This window comes from Scyliorhinus canicula, chromosome 6 (genome assembly GCF_902713615.1).
Source record: "Scyliorhinus canicula chromosome 6, sScyCan1.1, whole genome shotgun sequence".
Lineage (NCBI taxonomy): Eukaryota > Metazoa > Chordata > Chondrichthyes > Carcharhiniformes > Scyliorhinidae > Scyliorhinus > Scyliorhinus canicula.
Genome location: NC_052151.1, coordinates 60507713 through 60531686, shown reverse-complemented (window position 1 = coordinate 60531686; position 23974 = coordinate 60507713). Strand labels below are relative to the sequence as shown.

The following is a 23974-nucleotide window of genomic DNA, read 5'->3' as shown; positions in this document are numbered from 1 at the left end:
TCTGTGTGCCCCCTCCAGCTCCGGCGGTCGCGGAAAGGCTTCAGCCCCCATCAGCTGCATCAACAGGTCCGCCACATAAGCTGTGGTATCAGCTCCCTCAGCCCCCTCCGGGAGCCCGATGATCCTCAGATTTTGTCTATGGACTCTATTTTCCAGCTCCTTTACTCTGTCCAGCAGTCTTCTCTGTCTCTCCTTCAACCCGTCGACTTCCAGCGCCGCAATTGTCTGCGCATGCGCCTGCTCCTCCACCGCCTCTCCCAGCTCCTTAACTTCTTCGTCCTGGGCATCCAGTCTCTGGTTCAGCTGATGCACTGCCTTCTGAAGTGGGTCCAAGTTATCCCGCTTCAACGACTCAAAACTGTTTTTAATAACCTGCAGCATGTTTTCCAGCGCTTGCTGGATCGCCGGGTCCGAGGTCTGTAGTTCTGCCACCTTGGCTCCCGGGTCAGCTTCCCCTGCACCTTGCCTTTGTCCCTTCCTCTCGCGTTTTCGCTGCTTTCTGCCCTCCCGCAGTTCCATGCAGCTCTGCTCGCTCCTCCGCACCTCCGTGGCCGTCCTTTCACCGCTCCACAGTTCCGCAAAACCGGGGAACCAGGTCCTCAAATTCCGTCGGAGTGAGAGCCCCCAAATGTGCGGCTCACTCACTCATTGCCGCAACCGGAAGTCCCTCTAGCAACATTTCTTAACGGATCAGCCACTTTCTTGATTGACAGGAGAGACATTTTGACTCCCTGCTGCTTTGAAATGAGCCATGAAACCCACCCTCTGCAGGCAACAAAAAATTGATGGAGAAGAAAGTTGACATTTGAACAATTTTCACAAACAAATATTTTATTTCCTGTCGTGTGCACCAACTACTTAAATTGCTTTTGGATATTAACGTTTAAAACAAATACAAATCTAGAGCTGTGTCTTGATTGAACAAATTGAATTTGCCCTGAATGAATTTAATTTTTCTGTAACATGATATCTTATGTGGAAAGGGAAGTATTCGTTTTTGATCAGCTGGTTAGAGTATTCTTATTGACCAGCATTCAGCAAAACTGAATAAATTCAGCAGCTTTTCATAATGACCTTGTTTTTCTCTTCTCATTCTAAATGGCGCTCACATTTTATTTTTCCTGTTATTGGGAATGTGTATACTCTGTCAACTGGGTAGTGGAGGTACAGATTTTTCTCAACAATTTGTGCTGCATATTTTTGCTTAGTTTCACCCAAATGGTTATTTTTCATGTATAAACACAGACATAGAGAAGATTGACAGATCGTTCAGCTATAGACTGGGAGCATCACAGTCAAGTCTGATTCTGTCCTTGCTTCTTGCACTCATAAAATTGTTCAACACATCACATGATGTGTGCATGTATGTTTCAAACCCTTTGTAATTGTCCTTTTACACCAGTACTTTGTTCTATCAACTACAGTTGTTTATATGTTCGACATCCTCCATTTCCTGAAAATTACTAATTCTATAACTCAATAAAAATGTGTTTCCCATTAACACAGCATAGGAACTGCCCTAACCTGTACATAACATTTAATAGTGTTGTGGAATATATTGAAGCTTTTTGATACGGCTAAGTCCCTGCAAAATAACGCTGTTTATGTTGTCTCTCTTAAAAAGCAACTTCAAATAGATCGATAGTACAACTGAGGTACGCAATGGGATTCTGAGATGTACAGAAAAATAAACCACTGAGTAGGTTGACCTTCATATCTGAATTCATGTTGGTCAATGAATTTTGCACTCGGTGTCATTTGATTTATTTTTCATTAAATTATTTTGAAGGCTCTGATAATTGAATCATAACGGAAAGGGGAGGAATTACTGACATGGCCCTCCTTTTCTGCAGTTTCCTAAAATAGCAAATATTGTCACTAGCACCTGAAAGGAAACTAACAGGATGGTAAATTCTGTTTAAAGAATAGCATCTGTATAAGTTCCGAAAATGCTAATGAGTAGACTTTTTAAAAAACAGACAAAGAAAGCTGTGTTTAGCACAGCCATAGGTAGTAATAAGCCTCATTTTGTTTTGTATATGCTCTTACAACTCCTTTGACACAGCAGGGCAGCAGTGTTTCTGTAGTGACAAATATGTGCCGTTACACAAAGGGACAAATACAGATCCTTTTATGAAAAATGTATAAGCCTATTGTACCATATTAAGCTAAATAGATTTATGAATTCTACGGAATGCAACACCAAAACAATTATTTAATTTTCTTTTCGGGTGAAATCTTTTGAAAAATAGTTTTGGCAAGCCCCTGCTCTGAAGCTGACTCAGGAAAGTAACAGTTAAAAGATCTTTCTCTGTAGATGGTACAAAGGAAGGGCAGGTCAATTGCATTTGCAAATCTTCCATTTATAAGTTGCGGAGGAGTTATACCACAAATCTGAGTACCTATCTCCCTATATTTAGTGAGTGGTGAGCGTCATGCAGAGACCTGAATTAAGGTACTTTAAAACATAGCTTGAAACGAAAATGTGAGAATGGAGGAAGGGAAAGGGAGATTTAATACAATTTTCCCGAAATTGTGCTTTTGAGTATTAGTGGAAAGCAATCAGAGGTCAAGTCATTATTCAAGAGTTCTCAGCCAGACTTAAGAAATGTAAATGAATGCACTTACTCGGGCCTCCTGAAAATTCTGCCCATCTAAATGAAAGATGTACCTGTCATAGGTACCGAGCTGAACAGATGAGTTTAAAGACATCGAGCAGACCTATTCAGTCACTTTGTCACTTCCAACACTTTATCTTTCTAGTGTTGCAGGAAATGAAAATTGTTGAAGATCATACTTTACTTTGTTGTTACTCATGTGTTTGGCTTTCTGATTTCTGCATTACAAATTGTTAAACTAGATTGATAAGAGAACAGCGTCACCAATAGAGAAATAAATGCTTAAAATTGTGTGGAAGGATCACAGGTATGCGTCCAGGAGTGTTATAACATCATTTGGGTAAGTGCCAGGCTCAGTCGAATTCAATTTAAGGTGGTCCACCGGCCACACATGACGGCAGCGAGAATGAGCAAGTTGTTTGGGGTAGAAGACAGTTGTATGAGGTGCAAGGGCAGCCCTGCAAACCATTTCCACATGTGTTGGGCATGCCCGGAGCTTAGAGAGTTCTGGCAAGGGTTCGCGAGGGCAATGTCCAAGATGCTTAACACACGGGTGGTGCCGAGATGGCGATCTTTGGAGTGTCAGAAGACCCGGGGGTTCAGGGGGCGAAAGAGGCCGACGCCTTAGCCTTTGCCTCCCAGTAGCCCGGAGACGGATTTTATTAATGTGGAGGGACTCGAAGCCCCCGAGTGTAGAGACTTGGGTTAACGACATGGCTGGGTTTTTCAGCCTCGAGAAAATAAAGTTTGCCTTAAGAGGGTCTACACTAGGTTCTCTCGGAGGTGGCAGCCGTTCGTCGACTTTCTCAGGGAAAATTAAAATGTCAGCAGCAGCAGCAATCCGTAGGGGGTGGGGTGGGGTGGTGAGTGCTTCATTGGGATGGTGTGGGGTGGTGTGATGTCTATTTACTTGTTATTGTATATTCTCTTTTTGCTCTATGTTAATGTTCACTTTAGTTTGTTTTGTTCTTATTGTTACTACTGTTTATTAGGAAAAATTCTGCAAAACCTTAATAAAATTACTTTAAAAAAAAATAACATAATTTGGGTAGACCCATATCTTTAGCATTCATTTTAAAACAAGATTTGATTTGATTTGATTTATTGTCACATGTACCGAAGTGTAGTGAAAAGTATTTTTCTGCGGCCGAGAGAATGTACACAGTATGTACATAGTACACAAAAAGAATAATCAACAGAGAGCATTGACAAATGGCACGTCGACAAATGGTGATTTGTTACAGGGTGGAACAAGGAGCCAAACAAAGCAAATCAAATATATGACCAGATGACCCCCCCCCCTCCCACACACACTTGTGATTTTACCAATTGCATTGAGCCCTGAAGCAGCTGACTTCACTTTGCTTGAACCAACATCACTTTGTATGAGTTTTCAAGACATTAAGCTTGTTCTCATCTCGAATAAGGAACAACTGTAGCCACTGAATTTGGTGAAAATTTAGAAATAACCTTGTTGGTATCAATAATAGGAGTACATGTAATTCATCGATGAGGATAGATGTTTATGGTAAACTTAAAAGGCCAACTAGAATCATAGAAAGGTTAGGTTACAGCACAGAAGGAGGCTATTCAGCCCATCTTGTCCATGCCAGCCCTAGGACTCCCAGGTGCCCTTTCTAATCCCACCTTCTTGCACCCTGTAGCTTAGAGCACTGAAGGTGCAGATCTAGATGCCTTTTAAAAAGAGTTTAAGGTCTCTGTCTCCACCACCAACTCGGGCAGCAAATTCCAGGCTCCCACTATCCTCTGCGTTTAAAAAAAAAGTTCTTTCTCATGTCCCCTCTACAGCTTCTGCCACTTATCTTGAATCTATGCCCCCTGATTCTAGAATTTTCAACTGGGGAAACAATTTTCTACCCTATCATTTCCTCTTATAATTTTGTACCCCTCAATTAAGTCACCCCTCAGCCTCTTTGTTCCAAGGAAAATAACCCCAACCTATCCAATATCTCGTTGTAGCCACAGTTTTCTAGCCACGGCAACATTCTTGTAATCCTCCTCTTCACACTCTCCAGAGCAATAACGTCCTCCCTGTAATGTGGCGACCAGAACTGCACATGATATTCCAGTTGTGGCCTCACCAGTGTTTTATACAATTCGAACATTATATTCTTTCTTTTATATTCTATATCTCTGCCAAAGAAGGAGAGCGTTCCATATGCTTTTTTAACAACCTTAATTGCTGCCTTTCGGGACTTGCGTACCTGTACGTCAAGATCTCTCACTTCATCTACCCCTCTTAGTACACTCCCATTTACTGTGCAGTTCCTACAACTGTTCGACCCCCCTAAATGCATGACCTCGTACTTCTCTGTGTTAAATTCCATCTGCCACTGTATCACCCACTCCACCAATCCAGCTATATAGATTTGAGGTTATTGCTATCCTCTACACTGTCCATGACTCGGCAAATCTTTATCATCTGCAAATTTCTCAATCATGCTCCCTACATTCACATCCAAATCGTTTATATACAACACAAACAGTAAGGGTCCCAACACTAAGCCTTGCGGAACACCACTTGAAACAACTTTCCAATTGCAAGGGCAGCCATTAATTATTACCCTTTGTTTCCTGTTATTAAGCTAACTTTCTATCCAGTTTCCCATATTGCCAAAATATTCGATGGGCTTTTACATTTTTGACCAATCTGCCATGTGGAACTTTGTCAAATGCTTTGCTAAAGAAGGCAGAACAGTGGTACAGTAGTTAGCGCTGCTGCCTCACAGCACCGAGGTCCCAGGTTTGATCCCGGCTCTGGGTCACTGTCCATGTGGAGTTTGCACATTCTCCCCGTGTTTGCGTGGGTTTCGCCCCCACAATCCAAAGATGTGCAGGATAGGTGGATTGGCTGCACTAAATTGCCCCTTAATTGGGAAAAATGAATTGGGTACTCTAAATTTTTTTATTTTTTTAAATGCCTTGCTAAAATCTATGTACACCACATCCACTGCACTACCTTCATCAACCCTTATTGTTACGTCCTCAAAGAATTCAATCAAATTTGTGAGGCAAGACCTTCCATGCTGATTATCCCTGACTAGCCCATGCATTTGTATGTGGCAGTTAATCCTATCACTCAGGATTGATTCTACTAATTTGCCCACCACTGATGTAAGACCTATAATTGTTCGGAATTTCCTTATCCCTTTTTAAACAATGGAACGACGTTTGCATTTCTCCAGTCTTCCAGTACCTCTCCTGTGTCTAGTGAGGAACGCAAAATCATCCTCCGAGCATCTGCTATCTCCTTCCGACCTCCCTTAGTAGCCTTGGAAACAATCCATCTGGCCCTGGAGACTTATCAACTTTCAAGGATTTCAATCCTTCCAGTACTTCCTCTCTCTTTATGATTATCCCATCTAGTATCTCGCAATGTTCCTCCTGGATAACTATATCTGCATCATTCATTTCCTTTGTAAACACGGAGGCAAAATATTAATTTAAAACCTTTTGTGAGGGCCACAAAGAATCCAGCACGAGTTTGTAGAGTCAAACAGAAATTAACTTTATTTACAATATGTTCATGGCAACAGTAGTTTACTGCTTCCTTCTCTAGCCAGTACTATTTACACTAGCTCTATTTATACAGCTGCAACTACTAGTGATTGCTCCCCTCCCCCTCATTGGTGGAGCTCATTCTCTCCTAGAGTCATGGGATAACCAATTGTCCCCATAATAGGATTTGGGCAGGTTATAACAAAACCTTTCCACAGCCTCAGCATCTGCTCACAAGTTCCCCTCTTCAACTCTGATCAATCCCAATTTTTCCTTAACTAACTTTTTACCATTTATATTGGTAAAACATCTTTGGATTTTCTTTAACTTTTATTGCTACTCTTTAATAATTCAGTTAGATTCAAGATTCAGTATTATCATGAAAAAAGACAGATAAAGCAGGAGTAAAAATTTTGAACTGGGGAAGGCAAGATTTGTAGAAATGAGAAAGGGACTTGGCTGAGGTGGACTGGCCAACATTGCTCGAGGATTGGGAGTAAGCTGGATGACCTCAACGCTAGACTTACCTCCCAGATAGAAGTGAGGAACTACTGTGTGCTCTGCTTCACCGATACATGGCTTACTCCGGCCACACCAGATTGCGCCATCCAACCCGAAGGCATCTCAATCCACCGGATGGACCGCAGAATAGCATCGGGCAAGATGAAGGGCGGGTGTGTTTGTCTCCTCATCAACACCACCTGGTGCTCGGATGTGGTGCCCCTCGCGAGCCACTGCTCCCCAGACCTTGAATACCTGACCGTGAAGTGTCGCCCTTTCTACCTCCCACGTGAATCCACTTCTGTACTCATCACATTCCAGTGGGAAGCACTAAAAAGAGAGATCCTAAAGGTGCGAAAGTAGACAAGTCCCCTGCAAAACTAAGAGTGGAACGGCCAAATCCAGACCCCCCCTCGGTGTCTAGAGGATTACAGGTGAAGATCAAACAGAAAAAGAAAGCCTGCGATAGGCATAAAGAACTGAGCACCGCAGATAGCCTAGGCGAATATAGGAAGGGACAAAGTCAATAAAGAAATCAAAGAGAGGGCATGCACGGTCACACAGTGGTTAGCACAGTTACTTCACAGCTCCAGCGACCCGGGTTTGTTTCCCTGCTTGCGTCACTGACTTATGAGGAGTCTGCAGGTTCTCCCCGTGTCTGTGTGGGTTTCTTCCAGGTGCTCCAGTTTCCTCCCTCAAGTCCCGAAAGACAACCTTGGACATTGCCTCGAAGAAGATTGTCCAGAACTACAAGTTTGGGACAAGCCCAGAACATGTGGGTGTGGTTGGCTGCGCCTTTCTGGCACCGTTCACATTTATCTTCCACCTCCAGGAAGAATCTCTTCATGTAGATTCTGGCTAGGTGCACTCTGCACCACCTTGAACTGCATGAGGCTGAGCCTTGCGCAGGAGGAGGTGGAGTTGGCCCTGCTCAGTGCTTCGCTCCAGAGTCCCCAGTCCACATCTGTCCCCAGTTCAGCTCCCCATTTTCGTCTGGCTTTGTCCAGTGACAGTCCTGCCCTGTCCAGTAGCTATCCTTAGATTTTCCCGCAGTTTACCCCTTCCTTATTATCCGTATTTATCAGGTCAGTAATGTGGTTCCCGGGGCTCTGAGGTACCCTACTGTCTCCTTGCAGAGAAAGTGCTTTACCTGGAGGTGTCTCGTTCCTGCCCTGTCAGTAGTTCTAAGTCCTTCGTCAGTTTGCTCAGTGTCGCTAGTCTGTCCCCTATGTAAAAGTCCCTAACTGTTAGCGTCCCCCATCCTGTCTCCATTTTTTGAAAGTAGTGTTGAGCATGGCTGCTGGGAACTTATGGTTTCCGCAAAAGGGGGACATGAGGGACATCCCGGTCAGACTGAAATGTTGCCTCATCTGGTTCCCTGTCCTTAGTGTAGCTACCACCACTGGGTAGGATATGTGTTTTATTGGGGGGGGTGTGGGAACGCTGCCTTAGTGAGGGTCCGGAGGTTCATTCCCTTGCAGAAAGACTCCTCCATCCGTACCCATTCCGTGTTGGTTTCTTGTATCCATCCCATCACTCTCTCTGCCATAGCTGCCCAGTGGTAGTATTGTAAGTTTGGCAGTGTCAGGCAGCCCATGACTTTTCTCCTCTGCAGTTTTGATTTGGGGATTCTTGGATTCTTACCCTCCCACACATGCCATGATCATTTTATCTATGTTGTGGAAGAAGGCCTTGGGGATGAAGAATGGTATCGATCTGAACAGGAAGAGGATCCTCAGCAGTACGTTCATTTTGATCGTCTGCACCCTCCCCGCCAGGGAGAGCGGGAGCGTGTCCCATCTCTGTAGGTCCTTTTTGACTTCCTCCGCCAGGCTGGTCAGATTCCACTTATGGATCTGTGTCCAGTCCCGGATTATTTGGCCCAGGTTATTTGGATCCCTAGGTAGCGGAATTTGTTTTGGGATAATTTGAATGGGAGTCCTTCCAACTCTGCCCCTCCCCAGTTTGGGTTCACCGGGAATACCTCGCTCTTGCCCAGGTTAAGTTTATAACCCAATAAGGTTCTTTTAGAAGCTACATGATTGTTCTCAGGCCTTCCGACGGTTCCGAGACATAGAGGAGCAGGTCATCCGTGCAGACTAAGACTCTGTGTTCTCTGCTTCCCCTTCGGATGTTTGGATGCCCTTCCAGCTTTTTGTGTCTCACAGAGTGATCGTCAGGGATTCAATTGCTATGGCACCCAGGAGTAGGGACAGTGGGCATCCCTGCCTTGTGCCTCTTGTGCAGCTGGAGGTATTCTGAGCTGGTGATGCTGGTTCGAATGCTCGCCTTGGGTGGGTCGTACAGGATTTTCACCCAGGAGGTGAATCCTGCTCCTAGCCCAAACCGCTCCAGTACCTCGAGGAGGTATTTCCACTCGACTCTGTCGAGCCCTTTTCAGCATCCAGGGTAAAAATCACGACTGGTGTTCTGTCCCGGGGGGTCATTCATCAGTCTCCCGATGTTCGCAGTGAGCTGCCTACCCTTGACAAAACCTGCCTGGTCCTCTGTGACCACCTCTGGTACACAGTTCTCCAGCCTCTTGTGCAGAATCTTCACGAGTATTTTTGCGTGCCCATTCAGCAGTGAAATGCATCTGTACGAACCGCATTCTGTTGGGTCTTTGTCTTTTTAGTTATCAGCGATATCGTGGCCTATGTTAGCATAGGAGGCAGGGTTCCCCTCGCCAATGAGACTGCGAACATGTCCCTTAGATGTGGGGCCAGGGCCGGCGCAAAATTTTTATAGAAGTCCGCTGGAAACCCATTGGTTCCTGGCGCCTTCCCCGCCTGCATGGAGCTGATGCTGTCCATGATTTCTCCCAGATCTGTTGGTGCTTCCAATTCCCCCCACAACTGGCATGTCCAGTCCGTCGAGCAATTGTTTCATTCCCGCATCCCCGTCGGGGTGTTCGGAGGTGTACAGCCCCTGGTAGAAGATCTCGAATGCCCGGTTGACCTCTTTTGGTTCCATTACCAGTCTGCCTCTTCTGTGTTTTATCTGCACTATTTCCCTCGTGGCTGCCTTCTTTCGCTGCTGGTGAGCCAGTAGGTGGCCAGCCTTTTCTCCGTGCTCATTGTAAGGTGCCCCCGTGTCTGCGGAGTTGGTACACTGCTTTCAGTACAGAAGCTGTACTGTCGGGGCCTCGGAATACTTTCTTTTTTTTTCTATAAATTTAGAGTACCCAATTAATCTTTTCCAATTTAGGGGCAATTTAGTGTGGTTAATCCACCTACCCTGCACATCTTTGGGTTGTGGGGCAAAACCCATGCAAACACGGCGCGAATGTGCAAACTCCACACGGACAGTAACCCAGAGCCGGGATCGAACCTGGGACCTCCGTGCCGTGAGGCAACAAGACTAACCCACTGCACCACCGTGCTGCTCCTCGGGAGTACTTTTTTTGACCTCCAGGATGGCATGAATCAGCTGCTGCCTGGCCACCCTCTCTTCCCTGTTTCTGCTCTGTAGGCTATAATTTCCCCCTGATCATGGCCTTCAGAACCTCCAGGAATGTGGAAGGTGAGAGTTCCCGGTTCCGGATGTTAGTCACGTAGTCGCCTATGGCCTGTGATGTTTCCTGGCTGAAAGCCTTGCTGGCCAAGCGAACAAAGAACATCACAGCACAGGAACAGGCCCTTCGGCCCTCCAAGCCTGTACAGATCATGATACCAACCTTTGCCAAAACCCTTAGCACTTTCTCATGCCATATCCCTTTATACCCATCCTATTCATGTGTTTGTCAAGATGCCTTTTGAACGCCGTTAATATATTAGCTTCCACAACCTCCCCTGGCAGAGCGTTCCAGGCATTCGCCACCTTCTGCGTAAAAAACCTGCCTCCCTTATCTCCATGTCGATGTCCAACCTCCGTGTGGGGCATTGGGCTTGGTCCTTCTCCAACCTCACATCCATGTAATGTGGAGCATTGTCAGTGATGACTGTCACGGAGTATTCTGCTCCTACTATTCCTAGAAGCGCCGATTTCCTGATTGCAGAGAAGTCGATCTGGGTATCGATGTGGACGGTGAGATGAGCGAGAATTCCCTCTCGCCAGGGTGCAGGAACCTCCCATGAGTCCACAGCCCCCCTTTGTTCCATGAATGTTTGCAGTTCCCTAGCCATGCCTGTCTTTTTCCCCGTTCTGGGGTTTGATCGGTCGGTCAGTGGGTCCTGCACACAATCGCCCCCCATAATCAGTCGGTATGTGTCAATGCCGGGGACTTCCGCCATGGTCTTCTTTATAAAGTCATGGTCTTCTTTGTCATCCCAGTTTGGCAAATACACATTTACCAGTACTACCAGTGCCCTGTCTAGGATACCACCTCCATGACGTACCGTCCCCTTGGTACGTGACCGTCCTTGTCTCCGTGAACCTCGTCCTCTTACTAATCAGTAAGGCTACTCCCCGAGCCCTCGTCATGTAGCACGAATAGTACGTCTGTCCCACTCAGCTCTTTCTTACCAGCAGTCTGCCCTTCTCCTCAGGTGTGTCTCCTGCAGGAAGATTATGTTGGCTTTCGGCTTCTTAAGTGGGCGGGCTCTGGATCTTTTCACCGGCCCGTTAAGTCCCCTTCCATTCCAGGTGACAATCCTGTTGGAGGGGCTTCTGTCCCAACGTTCCTGTGGGATCAACCATACTTACCTGGTGGACGCTCACTGCAGTACGGGGTTTCTGTTTGTTCGGGGGCTGTCCAAAATGGCCATGGTCACCATTCTCATTGTGAGGTTGGGCCCCTGCACCCTGGGGTTTCCCTTTGTCCAGGGGTCACCCAACATAGCCACCAACTGTGTGTACGCCACGTGGGTGCGCCCCTACACTCAAGGGTTTCCCTTTTTTTGGGGGCCCTCCAAAGTGGCTGCTTACGGAAACATCTTGTTTCCTCGGCCTGTTCGCTGCCTGCCCAAGCCAATCCAATTGCCAATTCTTTTTTTCCGTTATGTACCCTATGTGTTCTGTGCTCCCCACGGCCCCCCTCCCCGAGTCTCCCCCTCCATGTCCCCCCTGCGTTCCTCCTACCTGCCGCTCTGTTGTGTCCCCCTCTCCCCTCCCCCGCCAGGTGCTCCCTCTCCACCGAGAGGTGAACCACGGTCCCCCCTTACTGCCTGTCTTCCCGGGTTAACCTTCACTGCTAGTACAGTAGCTCCCCTCACAGGGCTGGTCTAGCCCTTTGTCTGTGCCTTCTGACTGTCTGTTTTTCTTCTCTACCCCCTTACCTGCGTTCCCTGTCCTCGCCCTCTCCTGTACTCAAGTCTTTATGGCAGCACAGTAGCACAAGTGGATAGCACTGTGGCTTCACAGCGCCAAGGTCCCAGGTTCGATTCCCTGCTGGATCACTGTCTGTGCGGAGTCTGCACGTTCTCCCTGTGTCTGCCTGGGTTTCCTCCAGGTGCTCCGGTTACCTCCCACAGTCCAAAGCCATGCAGGTTAGGTGGATTGGCCATGATAAATTGCCCTTAGTGACCAGAAAAGGTTAGAAGGGGTTATTGGGTTATGGGGATAGGGTGAAAGTGAGGGCTTAAGTGGGTAGGTGCAAACTCAATGGGCCGAATGGCCTCCTTCTGCACTGTATGTTTAATGTTCTCGAACGAGGCAGTATAGTCCCGCGCGCACACATAGTCAAGACTATGTCTCCAGTTCTGTCTTTGTCTTTCAGCGATCCACCTCCTTCACGCCTTCATCGCTACCATGCCTGTTTTCTTTCCAAGTCATTAGGCTGTACAACGCCATTTGCGTCTGTCGCCTCATGGGTCCACCGGCTTGTCGACCCGCTGATTGTGGCCCTTTCTGCCATTTCTGCCCTCTTGTTAGCCCCTTCCATTTGTCAGCATCTTATCATCCGATGGGTTATTTTATGTTGGTTTTCAAGGCCAACGTCTTCTCAAAGTGACTTTTTTGGTTCGGCTTGAGAGGAGAGCGTCCGCTCAGCACATCACCGTCACCGGAAGTCGAATTTTATGGGCTCTAACTGACTTAGTTGAAGTTGGCATGTGGCCTGCCCTCTGCTTTCCTACCCACCCCAAGCTGCCTTACATTTTATGAGATATAGCAGATGCATCAGGTGGCCTGCCTATCAATGAACCACAGCAAGTGGAGGCCCATGCCAAATAGGTAACCCATCAGCTTTAGCTGGACATGGGGTCCTTGGTGCCAATCAGAGGAACACCCATTTCCCATCCCCATCCCATCAAGGTCATATCTCCCTTTTAACCTTATCTGGTGGCCTCTCAAACCCAACCCCCCAAACTCCATGCTCTCTCGTTGGGGCCTGCCAGCCAAGCCAAGTCAATGCCCTGAACTTATCTTCAGTCTGACCTCCATTGCCATCTCATTTTTGGGGACTGACTGTAATCCCAGCAGATGCCACCACACAAACCTGCCAATTAGATAGCTGGCAGCTCTCTAAGGCTGGACCTTGTCATTAGGTGGGAGCGAATGTCTCGCCCTTGCCCAATTAATGCTCTGTCAAATGTTAAATGGCTGCAGGGCATCCAATATCTTTGGGTGACAGGGTGGCAAACCCTGCCATCTGAAAAATCCCACCCTACGATACATTCCATTGCAAGTTGCATATTAATGTTGCATTTTCTGAAGTAGAGGGAATCATGTCTTGGATTACTTACAGTACTTTCTGAAATGTTTTATGATTTCCTATGTACAATCGACAGCCTTAAGAGCATTGCTCCTCAATTGTCTTTATCTGTATGTGTTCAGCCTGTATTTTTTTGACTTTCACTTCGCAACTGATGTTGTCATTTAAAAATCATACTTATTCTGTACGGTGGATTTTTACATTTGAAAAATGTCTACTTATTTTAAATTGCTATTTTTATATTTTTATATTCCTCTATTCATTTCTTCTTCCCTTTTAAATTCAGATTTGCCCAGTGCCAGTCCTCCAGCTGGATAGTTAATAAGTGGGCTGAGGGCTCCTTCACTGCTTTTGATGGTTGATGTGCAAATTAGTCAACAGTAGACATGTAAGCGAGGATGATGGAGCTGGCACTTTCCACTTTTTCTCTCGTTCTTTCTCTCTATTTATCCCTCCTTCTCTCAATTATCTCTCTTTCACCTTTATTCTGCTTCTACTTCCTTTCTCTGTTCACAATCACAACTCTTTCCTCCTCAAGTCAAGTACCTCGTCAAGTTCTAGGGGGCATAGGATTAAAGTGCGTGGGGAAAAGTTTAGAACAGATGTGCGAGGCAAGGGTTTTACACAGAGGGTGGTAAATATATGGAACGCGCTGCCTAGGGAGGTGGTGGGGGCAGGTACGATAGCAGCATTTAAAGGGTATATGAATAGGGTTGGAATTGAAGATACGGACTCCGTAAGTGCATATGGTTTTAGTTTAGGTCGGCACAGGCTCGGAGGGCCGGACGGCCTGATCTTGTGTTGTATTGTTCTTTGTTTTTATTTGTTCTCAATTGCTGCCCGCCGCATTCCCCCTCTCTTTCTCCACTCTCTCTGCTTTTCCTTCCCTTTTTCAATCTCCTATAAGTGCTTCTCCTTCTTTCCTTGCTTCCTCCTTCATATCTTCTTTCTTTACCTCTCCTAAGGCCCCTGTTCCCCCTCGAAAAGAGACCAAAGTTTAAAAAGAGGCAAGTGCAAAACAGTTACTTGGCGGAACAATTTTGTTTTACTCTGTGACAATGGGAGAATGTTTTTTTATTTTCAGAATGAATCAAATGTAAATGTTGGAGGTGGTTCAGAAAACATTTACTAGATTTATAAGTGGAATGAGCATATTGTCTTATGAGGAAATGTTGGACAGGCTAGGCTTGTATCTGCTGGAGTTTAGAAAAGTAAGAGGTGACTTGATTGAAACATATACGATCCTGAACGATCTTGACAAGGTGGATGTAAATAGGATGTTTCCTCTAGTGGGAGAATCTAGAACTAGAGGTGACTGTTTGAGACAGATGAGGAGAAACGTTTTCACTTGGAGGGTCTTTGGAACCCTTTTCCTCAGAAGGCGGTGGAGGCAGGGTCACTGAATAAGTTTAAGACGGAGGCAGAGAGATCTTTGTACGGCAAGGGAATCAAAGGTTTATGGGGATAGACGGGAATGTGGAATTAGAAACACAAAAATATCAGCCATGATCTTATTGAATGGCAGAGCAGGCTCAACAGGCAAAATCTTCTATAATTCATATGTTCGTATGTTTTTCAATACTTTGTAAAATATCTGAATTTCCTGTGCTACTATGTCCTATGGAACTCAGGAGAAATGCAAGGAATATTGAGATCTACCAATGCCTACATGCCTGGACCTGAATTTTCCAATCCCACTGGGACTGCTGCTGACTACAGTGATACCGTTCATTGCATATCATTGCTGGTGGGAGGCAGGGATGGCATCCTGGTCTGTTTCACTCCTATCTCCTAGACTTATTGCTGTTCCTTGGAAACATTGCTTGGAAGTTTGTAATAGACCCAAGGTAGAGATGGTAATGTCCCTGACTTCCATAAGTGACGAGAGGACCTAGGATAGCTTCCAATTTGGCCTTGAGTATTTATCTTTAGATACCATATTTTCGACAGGTTATTACTGTTGCAATATCATTCTTCTTGAGGTTCTCTGCACTTTTCTTGCCACTTCCTTTGCTGTAACTGCATCCTTTCTACAACACTCCCTTATTCCTCTCTTTAGTCCTGGCAGTAGAAATGTGCCGGGGTCTGTCTGGTTGCCCAGTGACCCCAACGGCAGGGAAATATCGGTCCTTGTAATGCCTGAGAAATTAGCAGAAGGAAAATTTGACCCAAACCTTTAACACCCAGTCTGTTGCCTTTTGGGGATACGACCTTGTGACTTCACTAAATAGTTGAATGAAATCAAGTTCCTGTGAAGAATTGAGGAGAAGAAAATAGTTTATTACTATATTGCACACCCTCCGGGGTTTCAGTTTTAATTTTGTTCAGCTGCAATTGCTTATATTGTTGAAACTTGAGTTTACCAGTATGCAGATTGCCTTGATAACAAATGCTTCTTGTTGCTTTCATGCTTTTCAAATGAGCATAGTATTGATTGATTGATTGTCACATGTACCAAAGTACAGTGAAAAGTATTTTTCTGCGGCCAAGGGAACATACACAGTACGTACAGAGTAGACAAAAGAATAATCAACAGAGTACATTGACAGTGGTGTATCAACGAATAGAACATAGAACATACAGTGCAGAAGGAGGCCATTCGGCCCATCGAGTCTGCACCGACCCACTTAAGTCCTCACTTCCACCCTATCCCCGTAACCCAATAACCCCTCCTAACCGTTTTGGACACTAAGAGCAATTTATCATGGCCAATCCATCTAACCTGCACGTCATTGGACTGTGGGAGGAAACCCACGCAGAGATGGGGAGAACGTGCAGACCCCTCACAGACAGTGACCCAGCAGGGAATCGAACCTGGGACCCTGGCGCTGTGCAACCACAGTGCTATCACTTGCGCTACCGTGCTGCCCATAAATAGTGATTGGTCACAGTGCGGAACAAGGCCAAACAAGAGCAGCATAGGGCATCGTGAATAGTGTTCTTACAGGGAACAGATCAGTCCAAAGGAGACTCCTTGAGGAGTCCAGTAACTGTGGGAAGAAGCTGTTCCAATGTCTGGATGTGCGGGTTTTCAGACTTCTTTATCTTCCTGGGTATGAAAGAGGGCAAAGCCTGGTGTGAGGGTTCTTTGACAATGCTGTCTGCCTTTCTGAGGCAGCAGAAGGTGTGTGCAGAATCAATGGGAGGATGGCAAACTTGTGTGATGCGTTGGGCTGAGTTCACTACACTCTGTAGTTTCTTGCGATCTTGGGCAGAGCAGTTGCCATACCAGGCTGTAATGCAGCCGGATAGGATGCTCTCTATGGCACTTCTGTAGAAGTTTGTGAAAGTTGATGCAGACATGCCGAATTTCTTTAAGTTCCGTAGGAAGCAGAGACGATGTTGGGCTTTCTTGACTATTGCATCAGCGGGAGTGGACAAGGACAGGCTGTTGGTGATGGTGACCCCCAGGAACTTAAAGCTATCGAGCCATTGATATAGGTGGTGGTGGGGGTGACATGCTATGCTTCCTGAAGTCATTGCTCAGTTCCTTGGTCTTTCCAGCATTTATTGAGAGCTTGTTTTCGGTACACCATGCAACCAAGTGATTTATCTCCCTTCTGTAGTCTGATTAGTTGTTGTTTGAGATATGGCCCACCACAGTCGTATCATCTGCAAACTTATAGATTGAATTGGAGTTGAATCTCGCCACACAGTCGTGTGTGTACGGGGAGTACAGTAGAGGGTTGAGCACACATCCTTGCGGGGCTCTGGTGTTGAGGACTATTGTAGATGAGGTGCTGTTTCCTATCCTGACAGATTGCGGTCTGTTGCTGAGCAAGTCAAGGATCCAGCTGCACAGGGAGGGGTCAAGTTCAAGATTGCAGAGTTTGGTTATTAGTCTTGTTGGGATAATCGTGTTGAAGGTGAAGCTGTTGTCCATGAACAGCAGTCTGGCGTCGGTGTCTTTGTTGTCAAGATGTTCGAGAGTTGATTGTAGGGCCAGTGAGATGGGATCTGCTGTGGACCGGTTGCTGCGGTAGGCAAACTGTAATGGGTCAAGAATGTCTGGGAGGCTGGTGTTGATCCATCTCATAACTAGCCGCTTGAAGCATTTCATGGTAAGAGACGTCAGGGCCACCGGTTGGTAGAAGTTGAGGCAGGCTACCTTGTTCTTCTTTGGTACTGATATTATGGTGGTCTTCTTTTGCAGAAATCAGTAAATTAGTATATTCATCTGGAATTGATTATTTTTATTTATGCCAACTAAAGCAATGATTATCAGCTGAAGCAGACCATTGAAGTCCCTCAAAAGAACTTTGCTTCTTTATACATTGAAAGTTTTAATCTTTAAAAGTACCAGGTGTTTATGTGTTCAATTGAACAAGTTATAATTTGCAATTTGGCCGAGTTAGATCCTAGTTTTCTGAACAACATTAATGGCTCATATTCCAATTTGACACTTTGGGAATTATTTAACTTGTTCAATTAGGACAATATTCGTATGGTTTTCTATCACTGACACGTTGATTACTATTGTACAATGACCGGAAAAGACCACAAAAGAAGGAGCATTTTTACTTGAGTAACTTCTGCCATTGTGTCCAGTTTCCCTAAAAAGTGGATGCAAGAACCTGGATGGAGACCAAAATATCAAATTGTAGACCTAGTAAATGGAAATGTTGCCACAGTCCCAAAAACCACAGGCTGCTCTCCCCTCTGAGAGAGAGCTGACTGGTGTTAATTTAACCAGAGGGTTACCACCCCTCACGTGAGGAAGAAGTTTGGGAAGGCGGGGCCTTTATGAATAACCTCAGCCGCTATGGGAAGTGAACCCGCTCCTCTTCACAAAACAGCTACCCAGCTAACTGCCTCCCCCCATGTGAAGCAAAGATTGAGGTCTTACTGATGAATCAATTATTCCACAGTTCTTAATTATAATTCTTTACATTTGGCGCATTTGCATTTTCTTTGTAAATGATGCCCATGTCCCGCTTCAATGTTTTAACTATTGAGTTTTCTTGATATGTGCAACAAAATAATAAATGCTGACAAGTGCTTGTTTTAAAATTTTGTGTAGAAGTACAAGCCTGGTCGATGTGATGATATACTAAAGTGGAAGCCCCCAAGCCATAATTCTGTTGACTTTCGTCTGAAAATAACTAAAGTTGGAGGAGAAGGGTGAGCAAATTTCTACAAAAATTTATTTCAGTAACTTTGTTCTGATTTTCTGAAAGGATGACATGTATTTTAAATCTGTGAGTGGTCTGCTTGTACTAACTTATTTTTTCAGGATATTCATAAGCACATAGTTTTCAAGTATTGCATTTGGAGTGACTCCACAATGGGGAAGTAATTGTTTCTATCGTGTGAAAGACTGGGACTATTATGTAATTATATTCAAATTAATTAAACTGAAAGGTGCAGGTGTACATGTTGATTGGAAATGCAACACAGATACAATGCTGTAGGCTTCACTTTCTGTTTAGGTTCATTGTTAAATTTTATGTTCTCATCCTTTTGTCTCTTCCCCATGCCCTAATTTCAATTCTTTGATGATTATTTAAATGACAGGATCATTAAAATGTCAAAAATCGTATTCAGTTGTAGTACTTCTAAACATTTCTGATTTATACTGTATTTAAAATATCGTACATGTATTTTCTGTTAAAAATGTTGGCCTTGTTTTTAATGCCAGCATTTAGCAATTGCAAATGCGTATGCAATCACCGAGTGGAAATTTTTAATGTAAACAAATCCTGGTAGCACGCTTCAGCACCTCACTGGCATTGTACCCACACTGTACCACTGTATCTTCTGACACACAGAGACTGCTACATGAAATCTAATTAAATAAAATAATATCTTAATGCAGTCAAGATAATTATTTGTTAAATACAATTATTATAGAACAGAGCAGATTACTTGACCCAACTGTTCCATGCTGGTATTTAAGACCCACACGAGCCTCCTCCTGTGTTACTTCACCTAACTATCAACACATCCTATTATTTTCTCCCTCATATTTATCTAGCTTCCCTGAAATGCTTCTAGGCTATTAACATCAGTTACTCCTTGTGAATTTCATTGCCTGACCACTCTCTGGGTAGGATTTTTCACTGAATTCCCTAATGGTGACTTGTCTTATATTTTTTATTCCAGCGTTGAGTGCAGTCGCCTTCACTACATCTTTCATAATCTTTAAGACCTCTAATAGATCACCCTCAGCCTTCTTTGTTTAATCCTGATAAGTATAACCTCTCCATTCTGGTGTCATCCTTACAAATGAATTAGTTTTTTTTATTAAAAGTACTCTTCACTGGACTTCAACTCTATTAAATGTTTATGTTTTTTTTTGTAATTTAGAGTACCCAATTATATTTTTTCATTCAAGGGGCAATTTTAGTGTATCCGGTCCACCTAACCTGAACATCTTTGGGCTGTGTGGGTGAAACCCACGCAGACACAGGGAGAATGTGCAAACTCCACACGGACAGCGGCCCGGGGCCGGGATTGAACCCAGGTCCTCAGCGCCATCGGCAGCAATGCTAACCACTGTGCCACCGTGCCGCCCAAATGCTTGTTTGAAAGTCATTTAACAATTATCCATTTTGTATAAGATTGAACTTTTCTTTAGTATATCTTCACACCTACACTTTACCTTTTGAGGAAGACTGGGGTTAATTGGTGGAAGGATTCCAAAGCTGGGTAGATTGAACTGTGTTGGATGCTCCTACGTGCCAGCCATCCTACTGTTGGACTCAAACCCGGAGCTTCTGGTTCAGCAGCAGGGACGCTGCCACTGTGCCACAAGGCCTCCTTCTGACTGAATTTTGATTTCTCAGCATTGAGTTTGGTCAGGAACACTACTATTACTGTTACATTTGAAGCTACATTTCTGATTGAACATTCATTTAAAAATAAAAATTGCAAGAAGCAAACAAAAATGTATTTATTTTCAACCATTCTTTTCTGACTTTGAGACGATATTTGGAGACTGTTGCCATTTGAAAGAATCTTCCGAATTCCAAGCACCCACTATTTACTGTTCATTGATTTAAACTATTTTCCCCACAGAGTAAGTGAGCGGTGGCCTTAAAGGGACAGGTCTTATTTCCAACTGACCATCATGAGTGTACGGAAATCCCAGTCTATATGTGAGCAATGCCGGATGAGATCAGTTTGTATTAAAAAATGTATTTTAAGTAAAACTAGGCAATTATGCTCTAATGTATGAGAAGGTAGGGAGCAAAAATATTGTGGCAGAGGTGCAGGACTAACAGGAAAATAAGTTTTTGGCCCAAACTATTTTTTCTCTGGGGAATTTGGAGTTTTTAAAAACTATATAGGAGGGTGCATTTCCTGCTACACTGCATCGAACGTAACCCTGTATATTATTGTGAGTTTGTTTTGAAAGTATTGATAGATATAATTGTCAAGGGTGCAAGTAAGTGAATATGTATCATCAAAAAAAAACACTGATCAGCATTGAGGTATGTATGGGGTAACACAGCAATTTTCAAGTGCGGGTCGTGACCCAAGGGTGGGTTGCGAGCTGGTTTTGGGAGGGTCGCGGAGCGATCGGTCGTGGTGTTCCTGCAGTGGTCCCAATCGGTGGAGAATTGCATAAAGGCCGCTACCAGCAATTTTATTGAGAATGAAGCCCACTGCCGCCTTTTACATGAGAAGTGGAAATGTGCAGTCTTCCGGCCAGAAGTGGCAGCAGCACGTGTCCTGCCCGTACACTTGACATCAAGCACCCTCTATGTGCTATTGGCGCAAAATCACAGTGGATAGCATCTTCCATTTTCTAGCTGCTGGAAAGCAAGGCAAGACGACTGTGAAGATTAATAATTTTCTTACAAGTAAGATATGTCAGAGACACAAATAGGCAGTGTACCTAGTGGTCAGGATCTCTCAACTGAATCTGCTGGAGAGAGCTGCGCAGGAGAGAGGGTATGGCAGAGCAGAGCTAGTGCTAACTCTGTACAGAGCTTGAGGGCCTCAGGTTAACAGCCTACAAAGAACAAACTTAATTCAGGAACAAAGCCGTATAAGGATGATTCCATGAGGTATGGTTTTGTCAATTGTCCCAGTGCAATTATGGATGCAAAGCTCATGTGTGTTAAATGTGGAGAAATACTGGCAAATCAGAGGAGAAGTTTCAGATTTTGAAAGAGAAGTGGTGGATGAAAACTTCCTTTTGAGGTTCAAGACCCCAGAGTCAGTTATTAATTTAAACTGACTCCAAATGAAAAGACTACACAGCTGTATCTTGCCTGTGACTCCACATTAAAAACACACCAAAAGGCCATGAGGCTGTCAGCATTCTGGAGTAGCATAAACGTAAGCAAACATGACATGAGTCACAAATGTCGGCCAGCGTTGGTCAGAAAAGTTGGCCGGTTGGCAAAAGGTGGGTCCTAGGATTAAAAAGTTTGAAAAACACTGGGGAAACTCACAGTTGTTACAGTGCAGTAACACATCCCAACCATGGAATGTGTTGTTGCCTGTTATTCATATGTGAATATCAACATTTTATTTTTACCAATGAGGTCGTAATGGTTTACATTAATGAATGGCAGCTTATGTTATTCAGTTGTGCCATGTAAAACTAATGTAGGATCTAGTTTTACTGACAAATGCAGATTAATTTTTTTCTGTGCATGAAAGTATAATCCTATTGAAGATCGATAAAGTTAAAATATTGGATTCTCCATTGGCCGACGGCAAATTCGGGAAATGTGATTGGGCAGAGAATAAGTTCAGATGGCAAAATCGTGGCTGGCGCCAATTTGACGGCAAATCCCAATTCTCTCACCCCAACAACGGCGGCCTGCGTTCTGGAACACGCGTACAGTAAACACCGTCTGCATTTCTGTGGGCTGCACAGTTGCTTCACAGTTCCAGGGTCCCAGGTTCGATTCCTGGCTTGGGTCACTGTCTGCGTGGCGTCTGCACGTTCTCCTAGTGTCTGCGAGTTTCCTCCGGGTGCTCTGGATTCCCCTCTCAAGTCTCAAAAGACGTGCTTGTTAGGTAAATTGGACATTCAAAATTCTCCCTCTGTGTACCCAAACAGGCGCTGGACTGTGGCGACTAGGGGCTTTTCGCAATAATTTAATTGCGGTGTTAATGTAAGCCTACTTGTGACAATAAAGTTTATTGTTATTATATCATTAGTGGGCCTGACCCGGTATTCTCACTGGCCTCCGTGATTCTCCTCCTCCAATGGACCGAGTTCTCAACGGCGCAGTTCACTTGTGCTTTTTAAAATGGTGAAACCTGAGTCATGACTGATGGGGAAGAGAGAGGAGGTAGGACACAGAGAGACGCGACTGTGGGCTGCCTGGCCGGATGCTGGCTTTTCGGGGCGGGGGGGAGGGGTGACGAACAGGCCGAGTGGCCAAGATGGGGGGAGGGGACGAGACAAACAGGCGGTGTCCAGTCCAGGACTGCCATTACCGTGGCCTGCAATCTTGCTGCGCACCCCACTGACCACACACCTTAACCCCTGTTTCTGCAGAGTGATGCCAGCCGTATGGGCGCCCCGCCCACCCTCGGCCACCAGCCGGCAACCCACCCAGGATAATGCCCACTATAGCTCCCTATAGGGGCATGGGTTGGGTGCTGCGTAGAATACCCCTAGCAAGGGCAGTGCCAGCCGATGGTATCTCTGGCATTGGGCAGGCGCCAAGAACAGAGGCCCCCATTGTGCCGGGCAACGATGGAGCCAGGGGTGCGGAGATGGGCGTGGGGGGGGCGGGGACATGCCAGGGCAGAGTCCGCAGTGCTAACCGGGGCCATCCTGTAGCCCGTTGGACCTGGTTGGGCATGGGGGCACCATGCTAACATGTCAGCCTTTCACCCCCTGCAGAAAATGGATATTAGAATTCAACAAGCAATGTTAGCCTTCCTGCTCGTCGCCACAGGCCTGGGAGATACCCTGTGGCTGTATGAGCTGAAACTGCTCGAGGAAGAGAAGGAATCTTCGACAACGGAGCCTGCCAGCTGCCCTGGATGGAGAGCCAACAGGTCGAGGAGGAGCCAAGCCACATGAGGCCTTGTACGTACTGGCAGTACCTGTTATTCGAGGACCTGCTGGACCGGTCATGCCGTCGAAAGTCCAGCTGAGCAGAGAGGCAGTGGGACTTATCTGCCAGATGAAGGCACATCTTGCACCGCGGGGGTATGGGGGAGGACACCCACTCCCGATGGCTATCAAGGTGATGGTTGTCTTGAACCTTTACACCATGGGATCTTTCCAGGTGCCGAGTGAGCACCTGTCTGGGATCTCACACTTCTCAGTGCACAGGTGCATCCGCGTATTCACAGAGGCCCTAAATGCCCAGGCCACCCACAACATCTGCCCATCTCCCCTCCTCTAGCCTGCCCACCCATCTGACAGATCACCGAGACAGTGGTAATAGGTGTTTAATGTGTACAAATGTTTACAGATACATGCCCTAGCCCCAATACCTAAACTGCCCTGCACCCGTGACAACTTAACTGGTGTCTAACTTTCTGGTCCCACTGGCCCTTGCGTTACGTATAGGTGGTTCCAGACGTACAACAGGAGTGCTGGCGGCCTGCTGTGATTCCCGCCCTGCGACCTGGGTCCCTGTTGGCAGCCATCTTCTACGTGGCCTGCATGGTCCGCACGCTGCCCACGTGGTGCATCGGTGGGGGGGGGGGGGGGGGTCAGAGGTACTGCGGTGTTTCGGCATCTCCCCTGCGGGAGTGACTAGCACGGGCCCCATCCCCCCCTCCTCTCCTCCCTCGGTTGCCCAATGGCCCCCGTGCTACT

At 45.7% G+C, this 23974-nt stretch overlaps 1 protein-coding gene across 1 annotated transcript in view; it reads left to right on the top strand.

Annotated features, from left to right (window-relative positions):
* rngtt (RNA guanylyltransferase and 5'-phosphatase) overlaps nucleotides 1-23974 on the top strand; it is a 519190-nt gene that overhangs the window by 386073 nt on the left and 109143 nt on the right. Inside the window, exon 13 of the mRNA XM_038799337.1 lies at nucleotides 18251-18351. Within this exon, the coding sequence (XP_038655265.1) occupies nucleotides 18251-18351 (101 nt within the window). The remainder of the gene's footprint in view (nucleotides 1-18250; nucleotides 18352-23974) is intronic.